At 41.9% G+C, this 14493-nt stretch overlaps 1 protein-coding gene across 1 annotated transcript; it reads right to left on the bottom strand.

Moving 5' to 3' along the window:
* Positions 1 to 1851: 1851 nt before the first annotated feature.
* On the bottom strand, positions 1852 to 2337 carry LOC138892281 (uncharacterized). Its single transcript, XM_070175987.1, has one exon. The coding sequence runs from the start codon at positions 2335 to 2337 to the stop codon at positions 1852 to 1854; it is 486 nt and encodes a 161-aa protein (XP_070032088.1).
* Between the last annotated feature and the right edge of the window lie 12156 nt (positions 2338 to 14493).

Below are 14493 nucleotides of genomic sequence, written 5' to 3'. Positions count from 1 at the left end.
TCTTTGACTTTCACAACAAGCGATGATTCAGCCCTATTTTGCACAATTACCCCTCCTTCACTAGAGTCTGCAAGACGAACTCCCAAACTAGCCAATCGGTGAACTTCCTTGGCCAATGGACTTTGATATGCCTCCAAGTGAGCCAAACTACCCATGGATTTCCGGCTAAGAGCATTTTCCACAGCATTGGCCTTTCCTGGATGATATAGAATATCAATGTCGTAGTCTTTGAGTAACTCAAGCCATATTCTCTGCCTCAGATTCAATTCCTTCTACTTAAAAATATATTGAAGGCTCTTATGGTCCGTGAATATATCCGCATAGACCCCATATAAATAATGACGCCAAATTTTCAATGCAAATACCACTGCCGTAAGTTCTAAATCATGTGTCGGATAGTTCTTTTCATGATTCTTGAGTTGCCTAGAAGCATAAGGTATAACCTTTCCATGTTGCATTAATACACATCCAAGCCCGATTCTTGAAGCATAACAATATACCACGAATCCATCTATACCCTCTGGTAGAATCAACACCGGTGTCGTAGTCAATCTTGTTTTTAATTCCTGGAAACTCTTTTCACAAGCATCTGACCATTGGAACATAATTTCCTTCTGCGTCAATTTAGTCAATGGAGAGGCAAGAGTAGAAAACCCCTCCACAAACTTTCGATAATATCCAACTAAGCCTAAGAATCTACGAATCTCTGTTGGAGTTGTAGGCCTTGGCCAATTTTTCACAACTGAAATGTTCTGAGGATCAACCTTAATTCCCTCACTAGAGACTACATGGCCCAAGAATATGACCGATTCAAGCCAAAATTCACACTTTGAAAACTTTGCATATAACTGGTGTTGATGTAGGGTTTGCAAAACTACCCTGAGATGATTGGCAAGGTCTTCTCAACTTCGTGATTATACAAGAATATCATCAATAAACACTATCACAGAAGAGTCGAGGAATGGCTTAAAAACTCGATTCATAAGATCCATGAAGGCTGTCGGGGAATTTGTTAGCCCAAAAGACATCACTAGAAACTCAAAATACCTATACCGGGTCCTAAAAGTTATTTTCGGAATATCCTGCTCCCTAATCTTCAATTAGTGATACCCGGATCGTAAATCAATTTTGGAGAAGTACCTAGCGCCTTGAAATTGGTCAAACAAGTCATCTATCCTTAGCAGTGGGTACTTATTTTTGATTGTGATCTTATTAATCTGCTGATAGTCAATACACATTCTCAGTGACCCATATTTCTTCCTTACAAAAAGGACCGGTGCGCCCCAAGGCGACAAACTCGACCGGATGAAACCCTTTTAAAACAAGTCCTTTAGTTGTTCCTTCAATTTTGTCGATGCCATTCTATAGGGCAGAATAGATATAGAATGCGTGTCTGGCATCACATCAATCCCAAAATTGATCTCCCTGTCTGGTAAAATCCCAGGGAGATCTTCCGGAAAGACTCAAGTGTAGGTGCCTCAGCATCGGAGTCCGTAACTCGGACCAAATGGTAAATACACCCATTGTTGATCATTTTTGTGGCCTTAAGGTAAGAAATAAACCTACCCTTCGTCACTATATCATCACCCTTCTACTCAATAAATGGATCATTTGGAAATTCGAACCTAACATTTCTGGTTTGGCAATCAAGCTTGGCAGAACATGAATAAAGGCAATCCATCCCTATTATCACATCAAAATTGACCATTTCTAATTCAATAAGATCGGCCACGGTATCCCGACCACGCAACGTGACAACACAATCCCAATAACCCGCGCGGCCAAAATAGACTCACCAACCGGAGTAGATACAGAGAATGGTTCATGAAGCTGTTATGGTTCTATTCCAAATTACATAGCAACATAAGGTGTGGCATATGATAAAGTGGAACCTGGATCAATAAGAGCATACACGTCATGGGATTGGACAGACACTATACATATGACAACATCTGGAGAAGCCTCTAATTCCCGACATCTCCGCATAGCATAAATTCTGCTGGTTCCCCCCAAATTATGTGCACCACCCCTAGCTGCACCACGCCCTGTAGTTGCTAGGGTGCCTCGAGCTGGAGGTACTGTGGATGTAGTAGCTGCAGAATTAGCTGGTTGTGCCGCACCTCTGCCCATAGTTTGGTGGGACAAGCGGCAATCTCTCTGAATGTGACCCCTCACACCACACCCATAGCATACTGGTAGGTCCATGAAGCATGCCCTAAAATGCATCCTCCCACACTTATGGCATGGGAGCCTCCGTTGCTGAAACCTTCTGTCGGGCCGACCCTGCTGGTTGAGTCCCCTGTTACCCTGACTAGGTCCAGATGACTGTGCACCCATTGAAGATTGGGCGAATGATTGGGATGGTCCTTATGAACCTCCCCTAATTGTCGACCTACCACCACCACCACCGGAAGAACCACCAAAGTTACCCGCGGACCGGGCCTTGCTGCTACTCTGACACTCTATTTTATTCTTCAATTTGCGGGTTTTTGTGATTTGCGTAAATGCCACCATCTTACCATAGTTCATATCAGAATTTAAGGCATCTGTAGAGGCCTCATTTATAACCAAGGGGCTAAGGCCCTGTACAAACCGGTGCACTCTAGCCTCCATAGTGGGCAACATGTGAATAGTATACTTGGACAAGCGTGGAAACTCTATATGGTACTCCCACACATTCATACTACCCTACTTCAGGCTTTCAAATTCAGCGGCAGAAGCTACCTTAGTTTCGGCAGGCAAGAAATGATCCATAAAGGCATCTGTGAACTCAACCCACCTTGTCGGAGGGCTTCTCTCCTCATGGGATTCCTTCCACAACCCTGTATGGCTCCCCTAATATCAACATCAGACACACCATAATCGGAAGCTAGAGCTGGAGGTGGGACTGGAATATCAGTTGGAGGAACTGTTGCACCTTCTGTAGGTGTAGGGACAGGTGCAGTCTGATCAGTTGTAGTAGAGTCAGGCAGTGTAGTAACTGGGGGAATATCCTCACCCCCCGGGTGCTCACCCGCATCATCAATTATAGGATCAACTACCACTCCTGGGGGTGACATTGGCTCTATGGATAGTTCTTGCCTTCTTCTTAGGTGACATGTACTGAAAAATAGAGCAACGCAAGAGTTAAAGGAGGAACAATCTTACAACCAGCTTTATCGCACGATCAAGAACATGAAAGAAGGGTATTATTCCTAAATGCCCATGTAGCATCCTAATTATAGATGTGTTCGATAACACACCGATAATAAGGACTCTACTGCACACGGCTCCGAGACATCCTAGGATACTTTAAAACCTTAGGCTCTAATACCAAGTTTGTCACGCCCCAAAACCAAGGAGCGCGACTGGCGCTCAACCCAGTGAGCCCGACCGAGCCAGCCGAGTGAACCCGACCAAGCAAGCCTGTTAGATTTCCTTCTACCCAAACTCATCCATGAATGGAGATAATACATATTTTCGTTAATTAGACAAAAGGTGATCATGTGTAAAATACCAATTCATTACCAATAGTTTGCATCATTTTTAAAGTCTCAAATGTGACAAGTAATACAACTAAAACATAACATAGTTTGGCTTTCCCAGCACCAATACACAACCCACACTATGTATACAGAGCCTCTATAGATAAATAAGAGTACAATGATAATGTCGGCAATAAGGCCCCGGCTATACCTCAAACAGAATACACAAAGAACAAAGATACATGACCCCGAGATGAAGTGGGGTTCACCAAGTCAGCTGGGAAGAAGGTGTACTGCTATCACTGATCAATATCTCCTACTGTGGAACCACCTGCATCTATTTAAAGATGTAGTGCCCCAGGCAAAAGGGACGTTAGTACCGTCGAATATTACTAGTATGAAAACCAAACACCAATTTATGAATTCAGAAATACAATATGAATATGATGAATCAGGGCAACAATAGAATAGTATAAATAACTGTTTAAACCAGAGCAAGCTTATTAAGAGTTGTCAATAACATTTATAGGATTTAAGATGAGATCCTCTGTAACCATCTTTACACAAAGCAGCCCCGCCGCCTCACCTAATGTATGCAGGTGGAGATGCAAGCAAAATACTACAACTCTACTCAAGCGGCCCTGCCGCCTCACCACAATACTAAGAACCTACACAAAACAGCTATGCCGCCTCACCCAAATTTATGCGGGTGGAAATGCATCAATGATACCAATACCAACACAAGCGGCTATGCCGCCTCACCCCAATGTATGTGGGTGGAAATGCATCAACGATACCAATACAAACACAAGCGGCTATGCCGTCTCACCCCAATGTATGCGGGTGGAAATGCATCAACGATACCAATACCAACACAAAGTGGCTATGGTTCTTCAGCCAATATATATATATATATATATGGGTGGTGGCGCCACAACAATACCAAAACTATACAAAAAGCGGTTGTACCGCCTCACCCCAATGTAAGCGGGTGCAGGTGCAGTCCCATAATACCATAATCTTTACACAACTTGACATAATAACTTTCACATAAATCACGACTTTAAATTATAACACGTGGATACACAATCCATTGTTTGTAACACATCCTCAATTTATAATGCAATATGATAAGAGCATTTGAAACACGAATTGAACATATATCTTTATCACAAAACTTATCGCAATAATCGATTTGTAATCAACATCTTGGAACTTACAAGGATAATGGAAATTCCAATTCTTAAAGAAGAGCTTAGCCAACATATCTCACTTGAGCTTCCTTACACTCTAAATGTTCCGAAATTCTTTGCAACTTCAATCTATTTTAGAAATATAACAAATTGAACCAAAATTAGGAAGATGATCATGGTTCTAGCTCATTTGAGCATTTTATCAAACACTAGGTATGCACAAAGTTTCAAGGTCCTTTTATGGAGGATTCCATCATCCCACAACCCAATTTTTACCATGCTTAGTTCAACAATCTTCCTACACCCCTTGATATCACATGCATGCAAAATAAATAACTCTTATGACCAAACATTATCTTACTAATTACCCATTTTCACATAATTTCGAATGTATGGGTTAGGGTGTAGAATTGTACCTCTAGGATGAACACCTAGTGAGTTTCCCTTCTTAATCTTCCAAAACTTGAGCAAGAATTGAAGAACACCTTATCACTCTAGGGCACTCTCTCTAACTCTAAAATATCAGATTATAGCTCACAAATGGCCCAAAGTGTGTATTTAACGAAGTACGGTCGGGTTTTAAAAACCCAAAAATGAAGCTCCGGAATAGGTTATGTGGTCGTATATGCGAACGCATAATGTTTATGCGAACGCATAATGGTTATGCGAACGCATAATGGTTATGCGAACACATAATGGTTATGCGGACCGCATATCGGTCGCATAATGGGTGACCAAAACGACCAAACATCTACCTGTGTCTACGGTCACTATACACTCCGCATAACTATTCTGCGGTCGTACAGTGCACCGCATAACAGTTATGCGGTCGCATAGTCGACTACATAATTGCCTCCAACTGGCCCAATTAACTACCTCACTCTACGGCTATTATACGGTCCGCAGAGTGATTCTGCGGTCACATAATGGACCGCAGAAATGCATTTCATTGCCAAACATTTTCCTTTACTTTCCTTTACTTTCCGGTGATTCTACAATCCTCAAACATGTAAGCCCAATTCCGCACCACGAAACATTATTTTCTTTTGCAAATTTTACCGGTCTTTACACTTAAGTACTTCGAATTATTTTCAGGTTGTTACATTATCCCCCACTTAGGATCATTCGTCCTCGAATGAGGGTAAACATTCGTCATTAGCATCTTATGCAACTCAGTATTTCATACCATACACTAGCATCCCCAAATTTCACTAACTCCCTAAATTTTCAAAACTTTCGCCAGAGTTTCCCTTGTAACTAGGCCTATCCACCTATCAGAGAGCCCTAGAAATACATCCTAACAGCATATACATAATCCAACGACGTAACATAATACAAAACAACACCAATTATGGCCTCAAAAGCAATATATTTCCAGAAAGGAACACCCTTAACGCCAATTGTTCAAATGATACAAAATTCATAAAAAGCAACTCCTATAATTTTCATAGATCGCAACTTTATAAATACATGGTTATTCAAACAAATAAGGATACTCTTTCTTTATTTCTTCCTCGGCCTCCGAAGTAGCCTCTTCAACGTGTTGGTTTTGCCATAACACTTTCACGGAGGCAATTTCTTTATTTCTCAATTTTCGGACTTGCCGATCAATAATAGAAACCGGAATCTCTTCGTAAGTCAATTTCTCATTTACATCAATAGTCTTAACCAAAACAATTAATGTCGGGTCTCCAACTACTTTCTTCAACATAGAAACATGAAACACCGGGTGTACTAATGACATCTCAGGTGGTAGCTCAAGCTTGTATGCCACCTCACCGATCCTCTGAATGATTTTGTACAGTCCGACATACCTCAGACTCAATTTCCATTTCTTACCAAATCGCATTACACCTTTCGTGGGGGAAACTTTCAAGAATACCCAACCATCTTCTTTGAACTCCAAATCCCTATGACAAACATCCGAATAGGATTTCTGACGGCTCTGAGCAGTCTTCAACCGCTCCTTAATGATTTTAACTTTTTCCATAGCCTGATGCATGAGGTGTGGCCTTATCAACTCTACTTCCCCAATTTCGAACCACCAAATGGGAGATCTACATCTCCTACCATATAAAGCCTCGAACAGTGCCATTTGAATTCTAGCATGATAGCTATTGTTGTATGCAAATTCTATGAGTGGTAAATGATCATCCCAACTACCTTTGAAGTCCTCAAGCGTCTGAATAGTCCGCTCTACCTGCCCGTCAGTCTGTGGGTAAAAGGCCGAACTAAGATTCACGTGATTACCCAAACCTTGCTGAAATTTCTTCCAAATGTTAGCAGTAAATTGTGCTCACCCAATCAGATATGATAGAAACTGGAGTGCCATGCAGCATGACTATTTCTTTGATATACAATTGAGCATATTGTTCCACCGAATTAGTAGTCTTAACTGGCAAAAAGTGAGCTGATTTCGTGAGTCAATCAACAATCACCCAAATCGAGTCAAACTTGCGCGGAGTGCGCGATAATCCTACCACAAATTTCCACAATCCTCAAACATGTAACCCCAATTCGACACCACTTAAGTACTTCAAAATGTTTCCGGGGTGTTAGACAATTCACATGGTGCATGCCCACACGCCCATCACCTAGCATGTGCATCACCTCAATACGAACCACATAACATGTATTACGGGGTTTCATAACCTCAACAATAAGTTTAGAAGAGTTACTTACCTCGAACAAGCCAATACAAATGTCGAACAAGAAAAGCGGTGCTCCAAAGATGCCACCCCACGCGTTTTGACCTCTAAGCGGCTCGAAACTAACCAAAAACAACTCAAATGCATCAAACAATGCTAAAGGAACCAATCCCGATCGAAAAGATCAAATCTTGAATCAAAAGCCCAAAATCGGACAAAAGCCCAACCCGGGCCCGCACCTCGGAACCCGAAAGAATTTACGAAATTCAACAACCCATTCAATTACGAGTCCATCCATACTAGTTTCACTCGAATCCGACTCTAATTCGATGTTCAAATCTCAAATATTCATATTATGAAACTTTAGGCCAAAACCCCCAATTTCCTCTTTAAAATTTAAAATTCATAATCCAATTACCAAAAACGAAGGTAGCTTCATGAAATATAACCAAAACCAAGTAGAGAACACTTACCCCAATCCTTTTGATAAAAGTTGCTCCAACAATCGCCTCAATCCGAGTCCTACATCTCAAAATATAAAGAAAGAACCAATACCTCGATGTATAGCTTCTGCCAGCATTTTCGCACCTGCGACACATTATCCGCTTCTGCGGCGTCACTTCTGAGACATAAATGCCCTATAGCCTCTCGAAGATAGTTATGGACGTCATCATACCGATTCGCAAGACTCTGTTAGATATTTGCCCATGACTTGTAGAACCTATGAACCTAGGGCTCTAATACCACCTGTCACGACCCAAAATCCTACTGGTCGTGATGGCACCTAACCCAACCCACTAGGTAAGCCAATTAACCACTAACCAATTCAGCTTTCATCGAACACAGCAACATCTGCACGCAAGGTGCAGAAGTGTAGTATGAGTACAACTGACCCCATGTACTCAATAAGTAACAAACCTAACTTTAGGTTGAAAGTAGTGACGAGCTAACACGAAGGTCGGGTCCAACACCAATATTCCACAACTCAACATAACAGCATAGTACAAGTAATAAAAGAGTATCTTAGAAATAAACGGCTCAGTTTGTTCACATTTCCTGAAAAGTAGGCATTTCTTTGCAAGTATCTCAGTGAAAACCCAAAGCTTTTAACGAAAAAGCCAAAATACGAGTAAGTTTGAAAACTGTGATTTTTCCCAAAATGTCATTCAATAATAAGTAAGATGTCTCATTTTCAGATAGCATGAGGAAAGTACGTCTCTATGCCTACATGTCAAGATATAGGTAAAATCATAAATGTCCCCACAATTGTGTAGCAGAAGGAAATGCACCTCTATGCATGTATCACAAATACGCATGTCAAATGCAATGCATCTCGATGATGAGCTCATGTACTCACACTCTCAGAGTACTCAACCTCACTGTCTCGCATTCTCCCTCACTATGCTCAGCACACTTAATCACTCAGCGATGTACAATACCCGTTGTGGCGTGCAGCCCGATCCCTGTTTATAGTCGACTGCGCTCACTGGGGTGTGTAGACTCCGGAGGAGCTCTTTTCAGCCCAGGCGTTATATCGTTGTGGCATGCAGCCCGATCCCAAAATATCAATATAACATGTTACGGCATGTAGCCCGATCCCAAAATGGCAATATAATATGCTGCGGCGTGCAGCCTGATCCCAAAATATCATTATAATATGTTGCGACGTGCAGCCCGATCCCAAAATATCAATCTCACTCAGGCCCTCGGCCTCACTCAGTCATCACTCTCCAGTCTCACTCACGGGCTCATAATGCCATGAAATTAGCCCGACAACAATGATATGATGTATCAATAAATAACAACTGAGACTGAGATATGATATGAATGCATGAATATGATTGAGTACGAAATATCAATGAAATCAGTGAGATCACAGTAAGAAATGACCACTATGGGTCCAAACAGTATCGACATAATGCCTAAACATGATATCTTGCATGATTGATAGCTCAATTACTTTATAATATGGTGAAAACATGGATATCAACAAAATAGGACCACTATAGAGTGCCGTAGGAACAATAGAGTCCCAATTCACATGGTGTAGGCCCACACGCCCGTCACCTAGCATGTGCATCACCTCAATACCAATCACACAACACGTATTACGAGGTTTCATACCCTCAGCACTAAGTTTAGAAGAGTTACTTACCTCGAATAAGCCAATACCAATGCTGAACAAGCCAAGCGGTGCTCCAAAGATTCCATCCCGCGCGTTCTGACCTCTGAACGGCTCGCAACTAACCAAAAACAACTCAAACGCATCAAACAATGCTAAGGGAGCCAATCCCGATCGAAAAGATCAAATCTTAAATCAAAAGCCCAAAATCGGTCAAACACCGAACCCGAGCCTGCACCTCAAAACCCGATAAAATTTACAAAATTCAACAACCCATTCAATTATGAGTCCAACCATACTAGTTTCACTCAAATCCGACTCCAATTCGATATTCAAAACTCAAAAGTTCATATTATGAAACAAAACCCCCCAAAATACCAAAAACGAAGGTATTTTCATGAAATATAACCAAACCCGAGTAGAGAAAACTTACCCCAATCCATGTGATGAAAATTGCTCCAACAATTTCCTCAATCCGATTCCCACATCTCAAAATATGAAGAAAGAACCAAAACCTCGATTGATAGCTTCTGCCAGCATTTTCGCACCTCCGGCACATTAGTCGCTTCTGCGGCGTCGCTTCTGCGACATAAACTATGCTTCTACGGAATCAGCTGAGGACTCGACCCTTGCACCTGCAGACAACATATCCGCTTCTGCGACATCGCAGGTGTGAGCCACCATCCGTACCTATGAAATACCTCGCTCATACGCTCCATCACTTCGCACCTGCGCATCCGCATATGCGCCCAAATATCCGCTTCTGCGGTCTTCCTCACCCTGCATTATTTCCGCTCCTGCAACCCCTTCGTCACTTCTGCGACTATCGCACCTGCGCAAACCAGCTGCAGGTGCAGTCACACCAGAACCAACAATAGCAACATGAAGTAAAATGATCCGAACCTCGTCCAAAACTCATCCGAGCCACTCGGGACCCCGTTCGAATATACCAACAAATCCAATAACATAAAACGGACCTACTAGAGGCCCCAAATCATACATAACAACATCGAAACGATGAATCGCACCTCAAATCGAAATCTATGAACTTTGAACTTGCAAATTCAATAACTCATGCTGAAACATAGCAAATCAATCCGGAATGACTTCACAATTTGCGCACAAGTCCCAAATAACATAACGAAGCTATTCCAATTCCTGCAATCACAATCCGAATTCGATATCAAAAGTCCACTCCCGGTCAAACTTTCATCTTTCGCCATTTCCAGCCGAATTCAACCACGAACCTCTAAATCACAATCCGGACACGCTCCTAAGTCCAAAATCACCCAACGGAGCTAACGCGACCATTAAAATTCCAATCCAAGGTCAAATGCTAAAAGTCAAACTTGGTTAACTCTTCCAAATTTAAAGCTCCCTAGTTGGGAATCATTCTTCCAAATCAGTCCCAAATAACGAAAACCAAAATCGACGATTCACACAAGTCAAAGTAGCTCATACAGAGCTACTCACGCCTGTAAACTACCGAGCGATGTGCAAATGCTCAAAATGGCCAGTCGGGTCGTTACATCTTCCCCCACTTAAACATACGTTCGTCCTCGAACGTGCCAAGATTTGTTCCAAAAGCCATCAAATCGTCGTGTAACCTTACCATGCACATACCCGGGGGTGATACCACGTCACCCTATCCTGTACAGGTCCGATAACACAACATAACTGAAATTTCTCAATTCAACCTAGCCCACAAGCTTTATAATCCAATTTCCAACATCGGAAATTTCTTATAAGATCTGAATCACGCAACCTACACGCTGCATAAGTCTGAACAAGTTGTACCAAAAGCTGTAACCATAACAGAAATACTCAAAACTCAAAAACCACATTGCTCAAATGCTCGAAGCAATGATTCCTAATCACAGCAGCTGCTCAAAACAACCCAATGCCGGTAATAAATGTTATATCAAACAAGACTCCATTCTAAAACCTTCGTACACTACCTATGATGAAAGAAACACGTAGAAACTCGTAACCAGTCATCAGATCTACCAGTCCTGGATCTCCCTCTCCTTCGACAAGAACCATAGCAAATTTCTAAGCCGACTTTTGATATTATCCTTCTAAAAATACTATAATCAAATCTGATAGCACCCATCCTAGATCCGACGATTTCATCTTATCAAATACCAACTACTCTACTGACGTGCCACAATAATACTATCTAAAACCACAACCCATGCAATCCGTGCACCAATAAGCAACATTCCAGATGTACTCAATCATGAAAATGACTCAAACAAGAGAACCGTCCCGCAAGCTCGACGGGTACCACCCCGACGCAATGCTAAGAACCCATCACACATCTTAAAACCATAACACATGAATCTAACACCAAGGATCATATCTCAACATAACTCTGTCGCAATGTGCGACCCCATCCAAACGCTAATCCATATGAAGTACATCACCCAACATGCTCAAAATCAATAACCACGCGCAATCTGACATCCAGTACTCAAAGTGCATTACCATAACCATGGAGAACCAGATGACACAATGCCATGCAAAACCAGAAAGAACATAACCCATATGCCATCAACCATGCAATACCCAATTACTCATCTCGCTCAAATTCCGCTATAAAGCCCAAATAGAACCGCACCAGGTGTGCTTATATCCAACGGATCACAACTCTAGGTAGCATAGAAGAGTAACTCATAGATCATCTCAGAACACGAATAAGCTCAACAACAGCCAAATAGAACATCCCTCAACAATAGCAGTATGGAGCCAACCAATCCGACTACGTGTAGAATACACATCCTAATTGGCTCTACCAATGGACCCCCAAATCGACTCTGGTCACCCACAAATAGATAAATAACCCTCCAAAAAATCCACAATGACTGAATCATAACACATACTATCATGTGGCTAGCTTCGGCCACAACCTCACAGTCCACAACTAAGAAATAATCTGCTCATGAGAACTCCCATCCTCCAAATCCATAAAACACACGAATCACCATATCTGATTTCATCCCCACCGCCAGAATGTCTAACACATCTCTCATACACGATCATTCCACGAGAAATACTTCTAAAATTCTTCCATGCCACCTAGCAAAATTTGAACATCAGCAGTCGATCAATCAGGAGAGTGCCGCAATACCAATGAAGTATCCATAAATCAAAACACATTGCCCCTTTTGAAATGTATACTCTCATCAAGCCATACCGATTAGTAATATCATTTTCCTAGTCATCTGAAACCGTCCACGCTGCCTATGAATTTATGTCCTTCCCTTCAAAACTGAACTGGGACCTTGCACATACAAATCTCAATCCTATACAATACACCGCGTCTACCATGCCATCCTGCGAAGAGTACTAGAATCTCATAATCAACTCTGAGTCACAAGAAGAGTACATACCTGATCAGTTAGAAACCTTCCATTTGATCTCATCTTGGAGAAAATCCCAATAGGCAACATATTCCTCACGACGTTAGGAAATATACTCCTCGAACCGTGGTAAAAACCATTGACAACTCTTCGAAACCCATTTACACACAACTAAGCTATCAGAACCAAATCTCTCTAACTCAACCCAGCCACGCATGTCGCCAAAACATAAGAGCACTGCCACGAAACACCTGTGGAGACTAGCCACATCATAAGTACCCAAAGAAACGGCCATACCCATTACTGTGGTAATCCAACCTACTACCAAGTTGTCCTATTTCTCCAAGTCCTTTCCCAAATTGCCTTCAAATTGATACTTCTCCTTGCTAGAACGCCACGATCCTTAACCAAAGTTCGCCACATAAGAGACCCTAGTATAAAACCACAACGCCCTAAGTTGATGACTCCCCTCTTAAGTACCCCAAGGCACCACCACCGAGACACCCACTCTAAAGAGACTTTATGTGAACCTAAAACTGTTTCCTTCACCTCTTTGATACTGAAATGCACAATCCACAATGATATAAAATGCCACAAGTCTCAACACCATCCAATGCAACTCCCAGTTTCTAGCCATATATAAATCTTGAAAATTCGAAATCGCTACATATAAATCTTGAATCCATTAGAACCATTCTTGAGAGTCATCCACTCTCTCAAATCTCAATTAAACTGACCAAACGGACTGAACGACTTGTGCCCCATTAGCATGACTACACCCAAAGGAGTAACCCTACTTTAACGCGACCAAGAAAATTCCTACTCCATGCACACTACATCTTTCACGACTAATAACTCAATCATTCCATAATCCCCATATACCCATAGAGTGTAATACAACCCGTATCCAGAAATTCCCTTACTTAAGTCATCCTAAATCTCAACCCCTGCAGTCATAATTGATTCACCAGTATTACCTCAAACCGAACCCAATACAACACATAATCGTGCAATCAGCTTGTCAATAGCAGACTCCCCCATTTGGCTCAAAGCCATAGATTAACCAAATCCTTCCTGAGCTCCTGTAACGCAAACCATCTAATACTTCACATTATCTACAAATCTCGCATTCACCCTTGTAATAGTCAAGCCAACTTCCACAAGCGATCCAAATTCAAATTGCAACATATATCATTTACTGGTAAAAGAGAACTCTCTACACAACATCATAAGGACCACACAACCTCAAACTGACATCTCTCTATACCCTTCCACAGTCACGACTACTACGCTATCACTTAATCTTCTTGATTCTGAACTCATCAACAAGACATGAGAATCTACTACACTCCACAATTAAACAACATGATAGATCCCTCAACACACCCATAACTCGAGACCATACGACATATCATGACAGAAATCAAACACCCAATAGTCATTGCTACCTCTCAAGTAAACTCTTCTCATCACATTTGAACAATCCGAACACATCTCGCAGTCACATCATACTCACCGCATAGCCATTTCACCGCTCATCGAGCCACAAATTCCTCTCGTATGGACATTACCGGACATATGAGTCCCAAAAACACGTGCTCACATAACCGAAATCTCCGTGCTCAAGCCACCGTCAAAACCCGATCTCAAGTCCTCCAGACTGGCCTATCATCAGCATGCCAGAATCACATCTCGTACCTCAAC

Source organism: Nicotiana tomentosiformis, chromosome 5 (genome assembly GCF_000390325.3).
Source record: "Nicotiana tomentosiformis chromosome 5, ASM39032v3, whole genome shotgun sequence".
NCBI lineage: Eukaryota > Viridiplantae > Streptophyta > Magnoliopsida > Solanales > Solanaceae > Nicotiana > Nicotiana tomentosiformis.
Note: the sequence above shows the minus strand (reverse complement) of the source record. Positions and strands in the feature narration are given on the sequence as shown.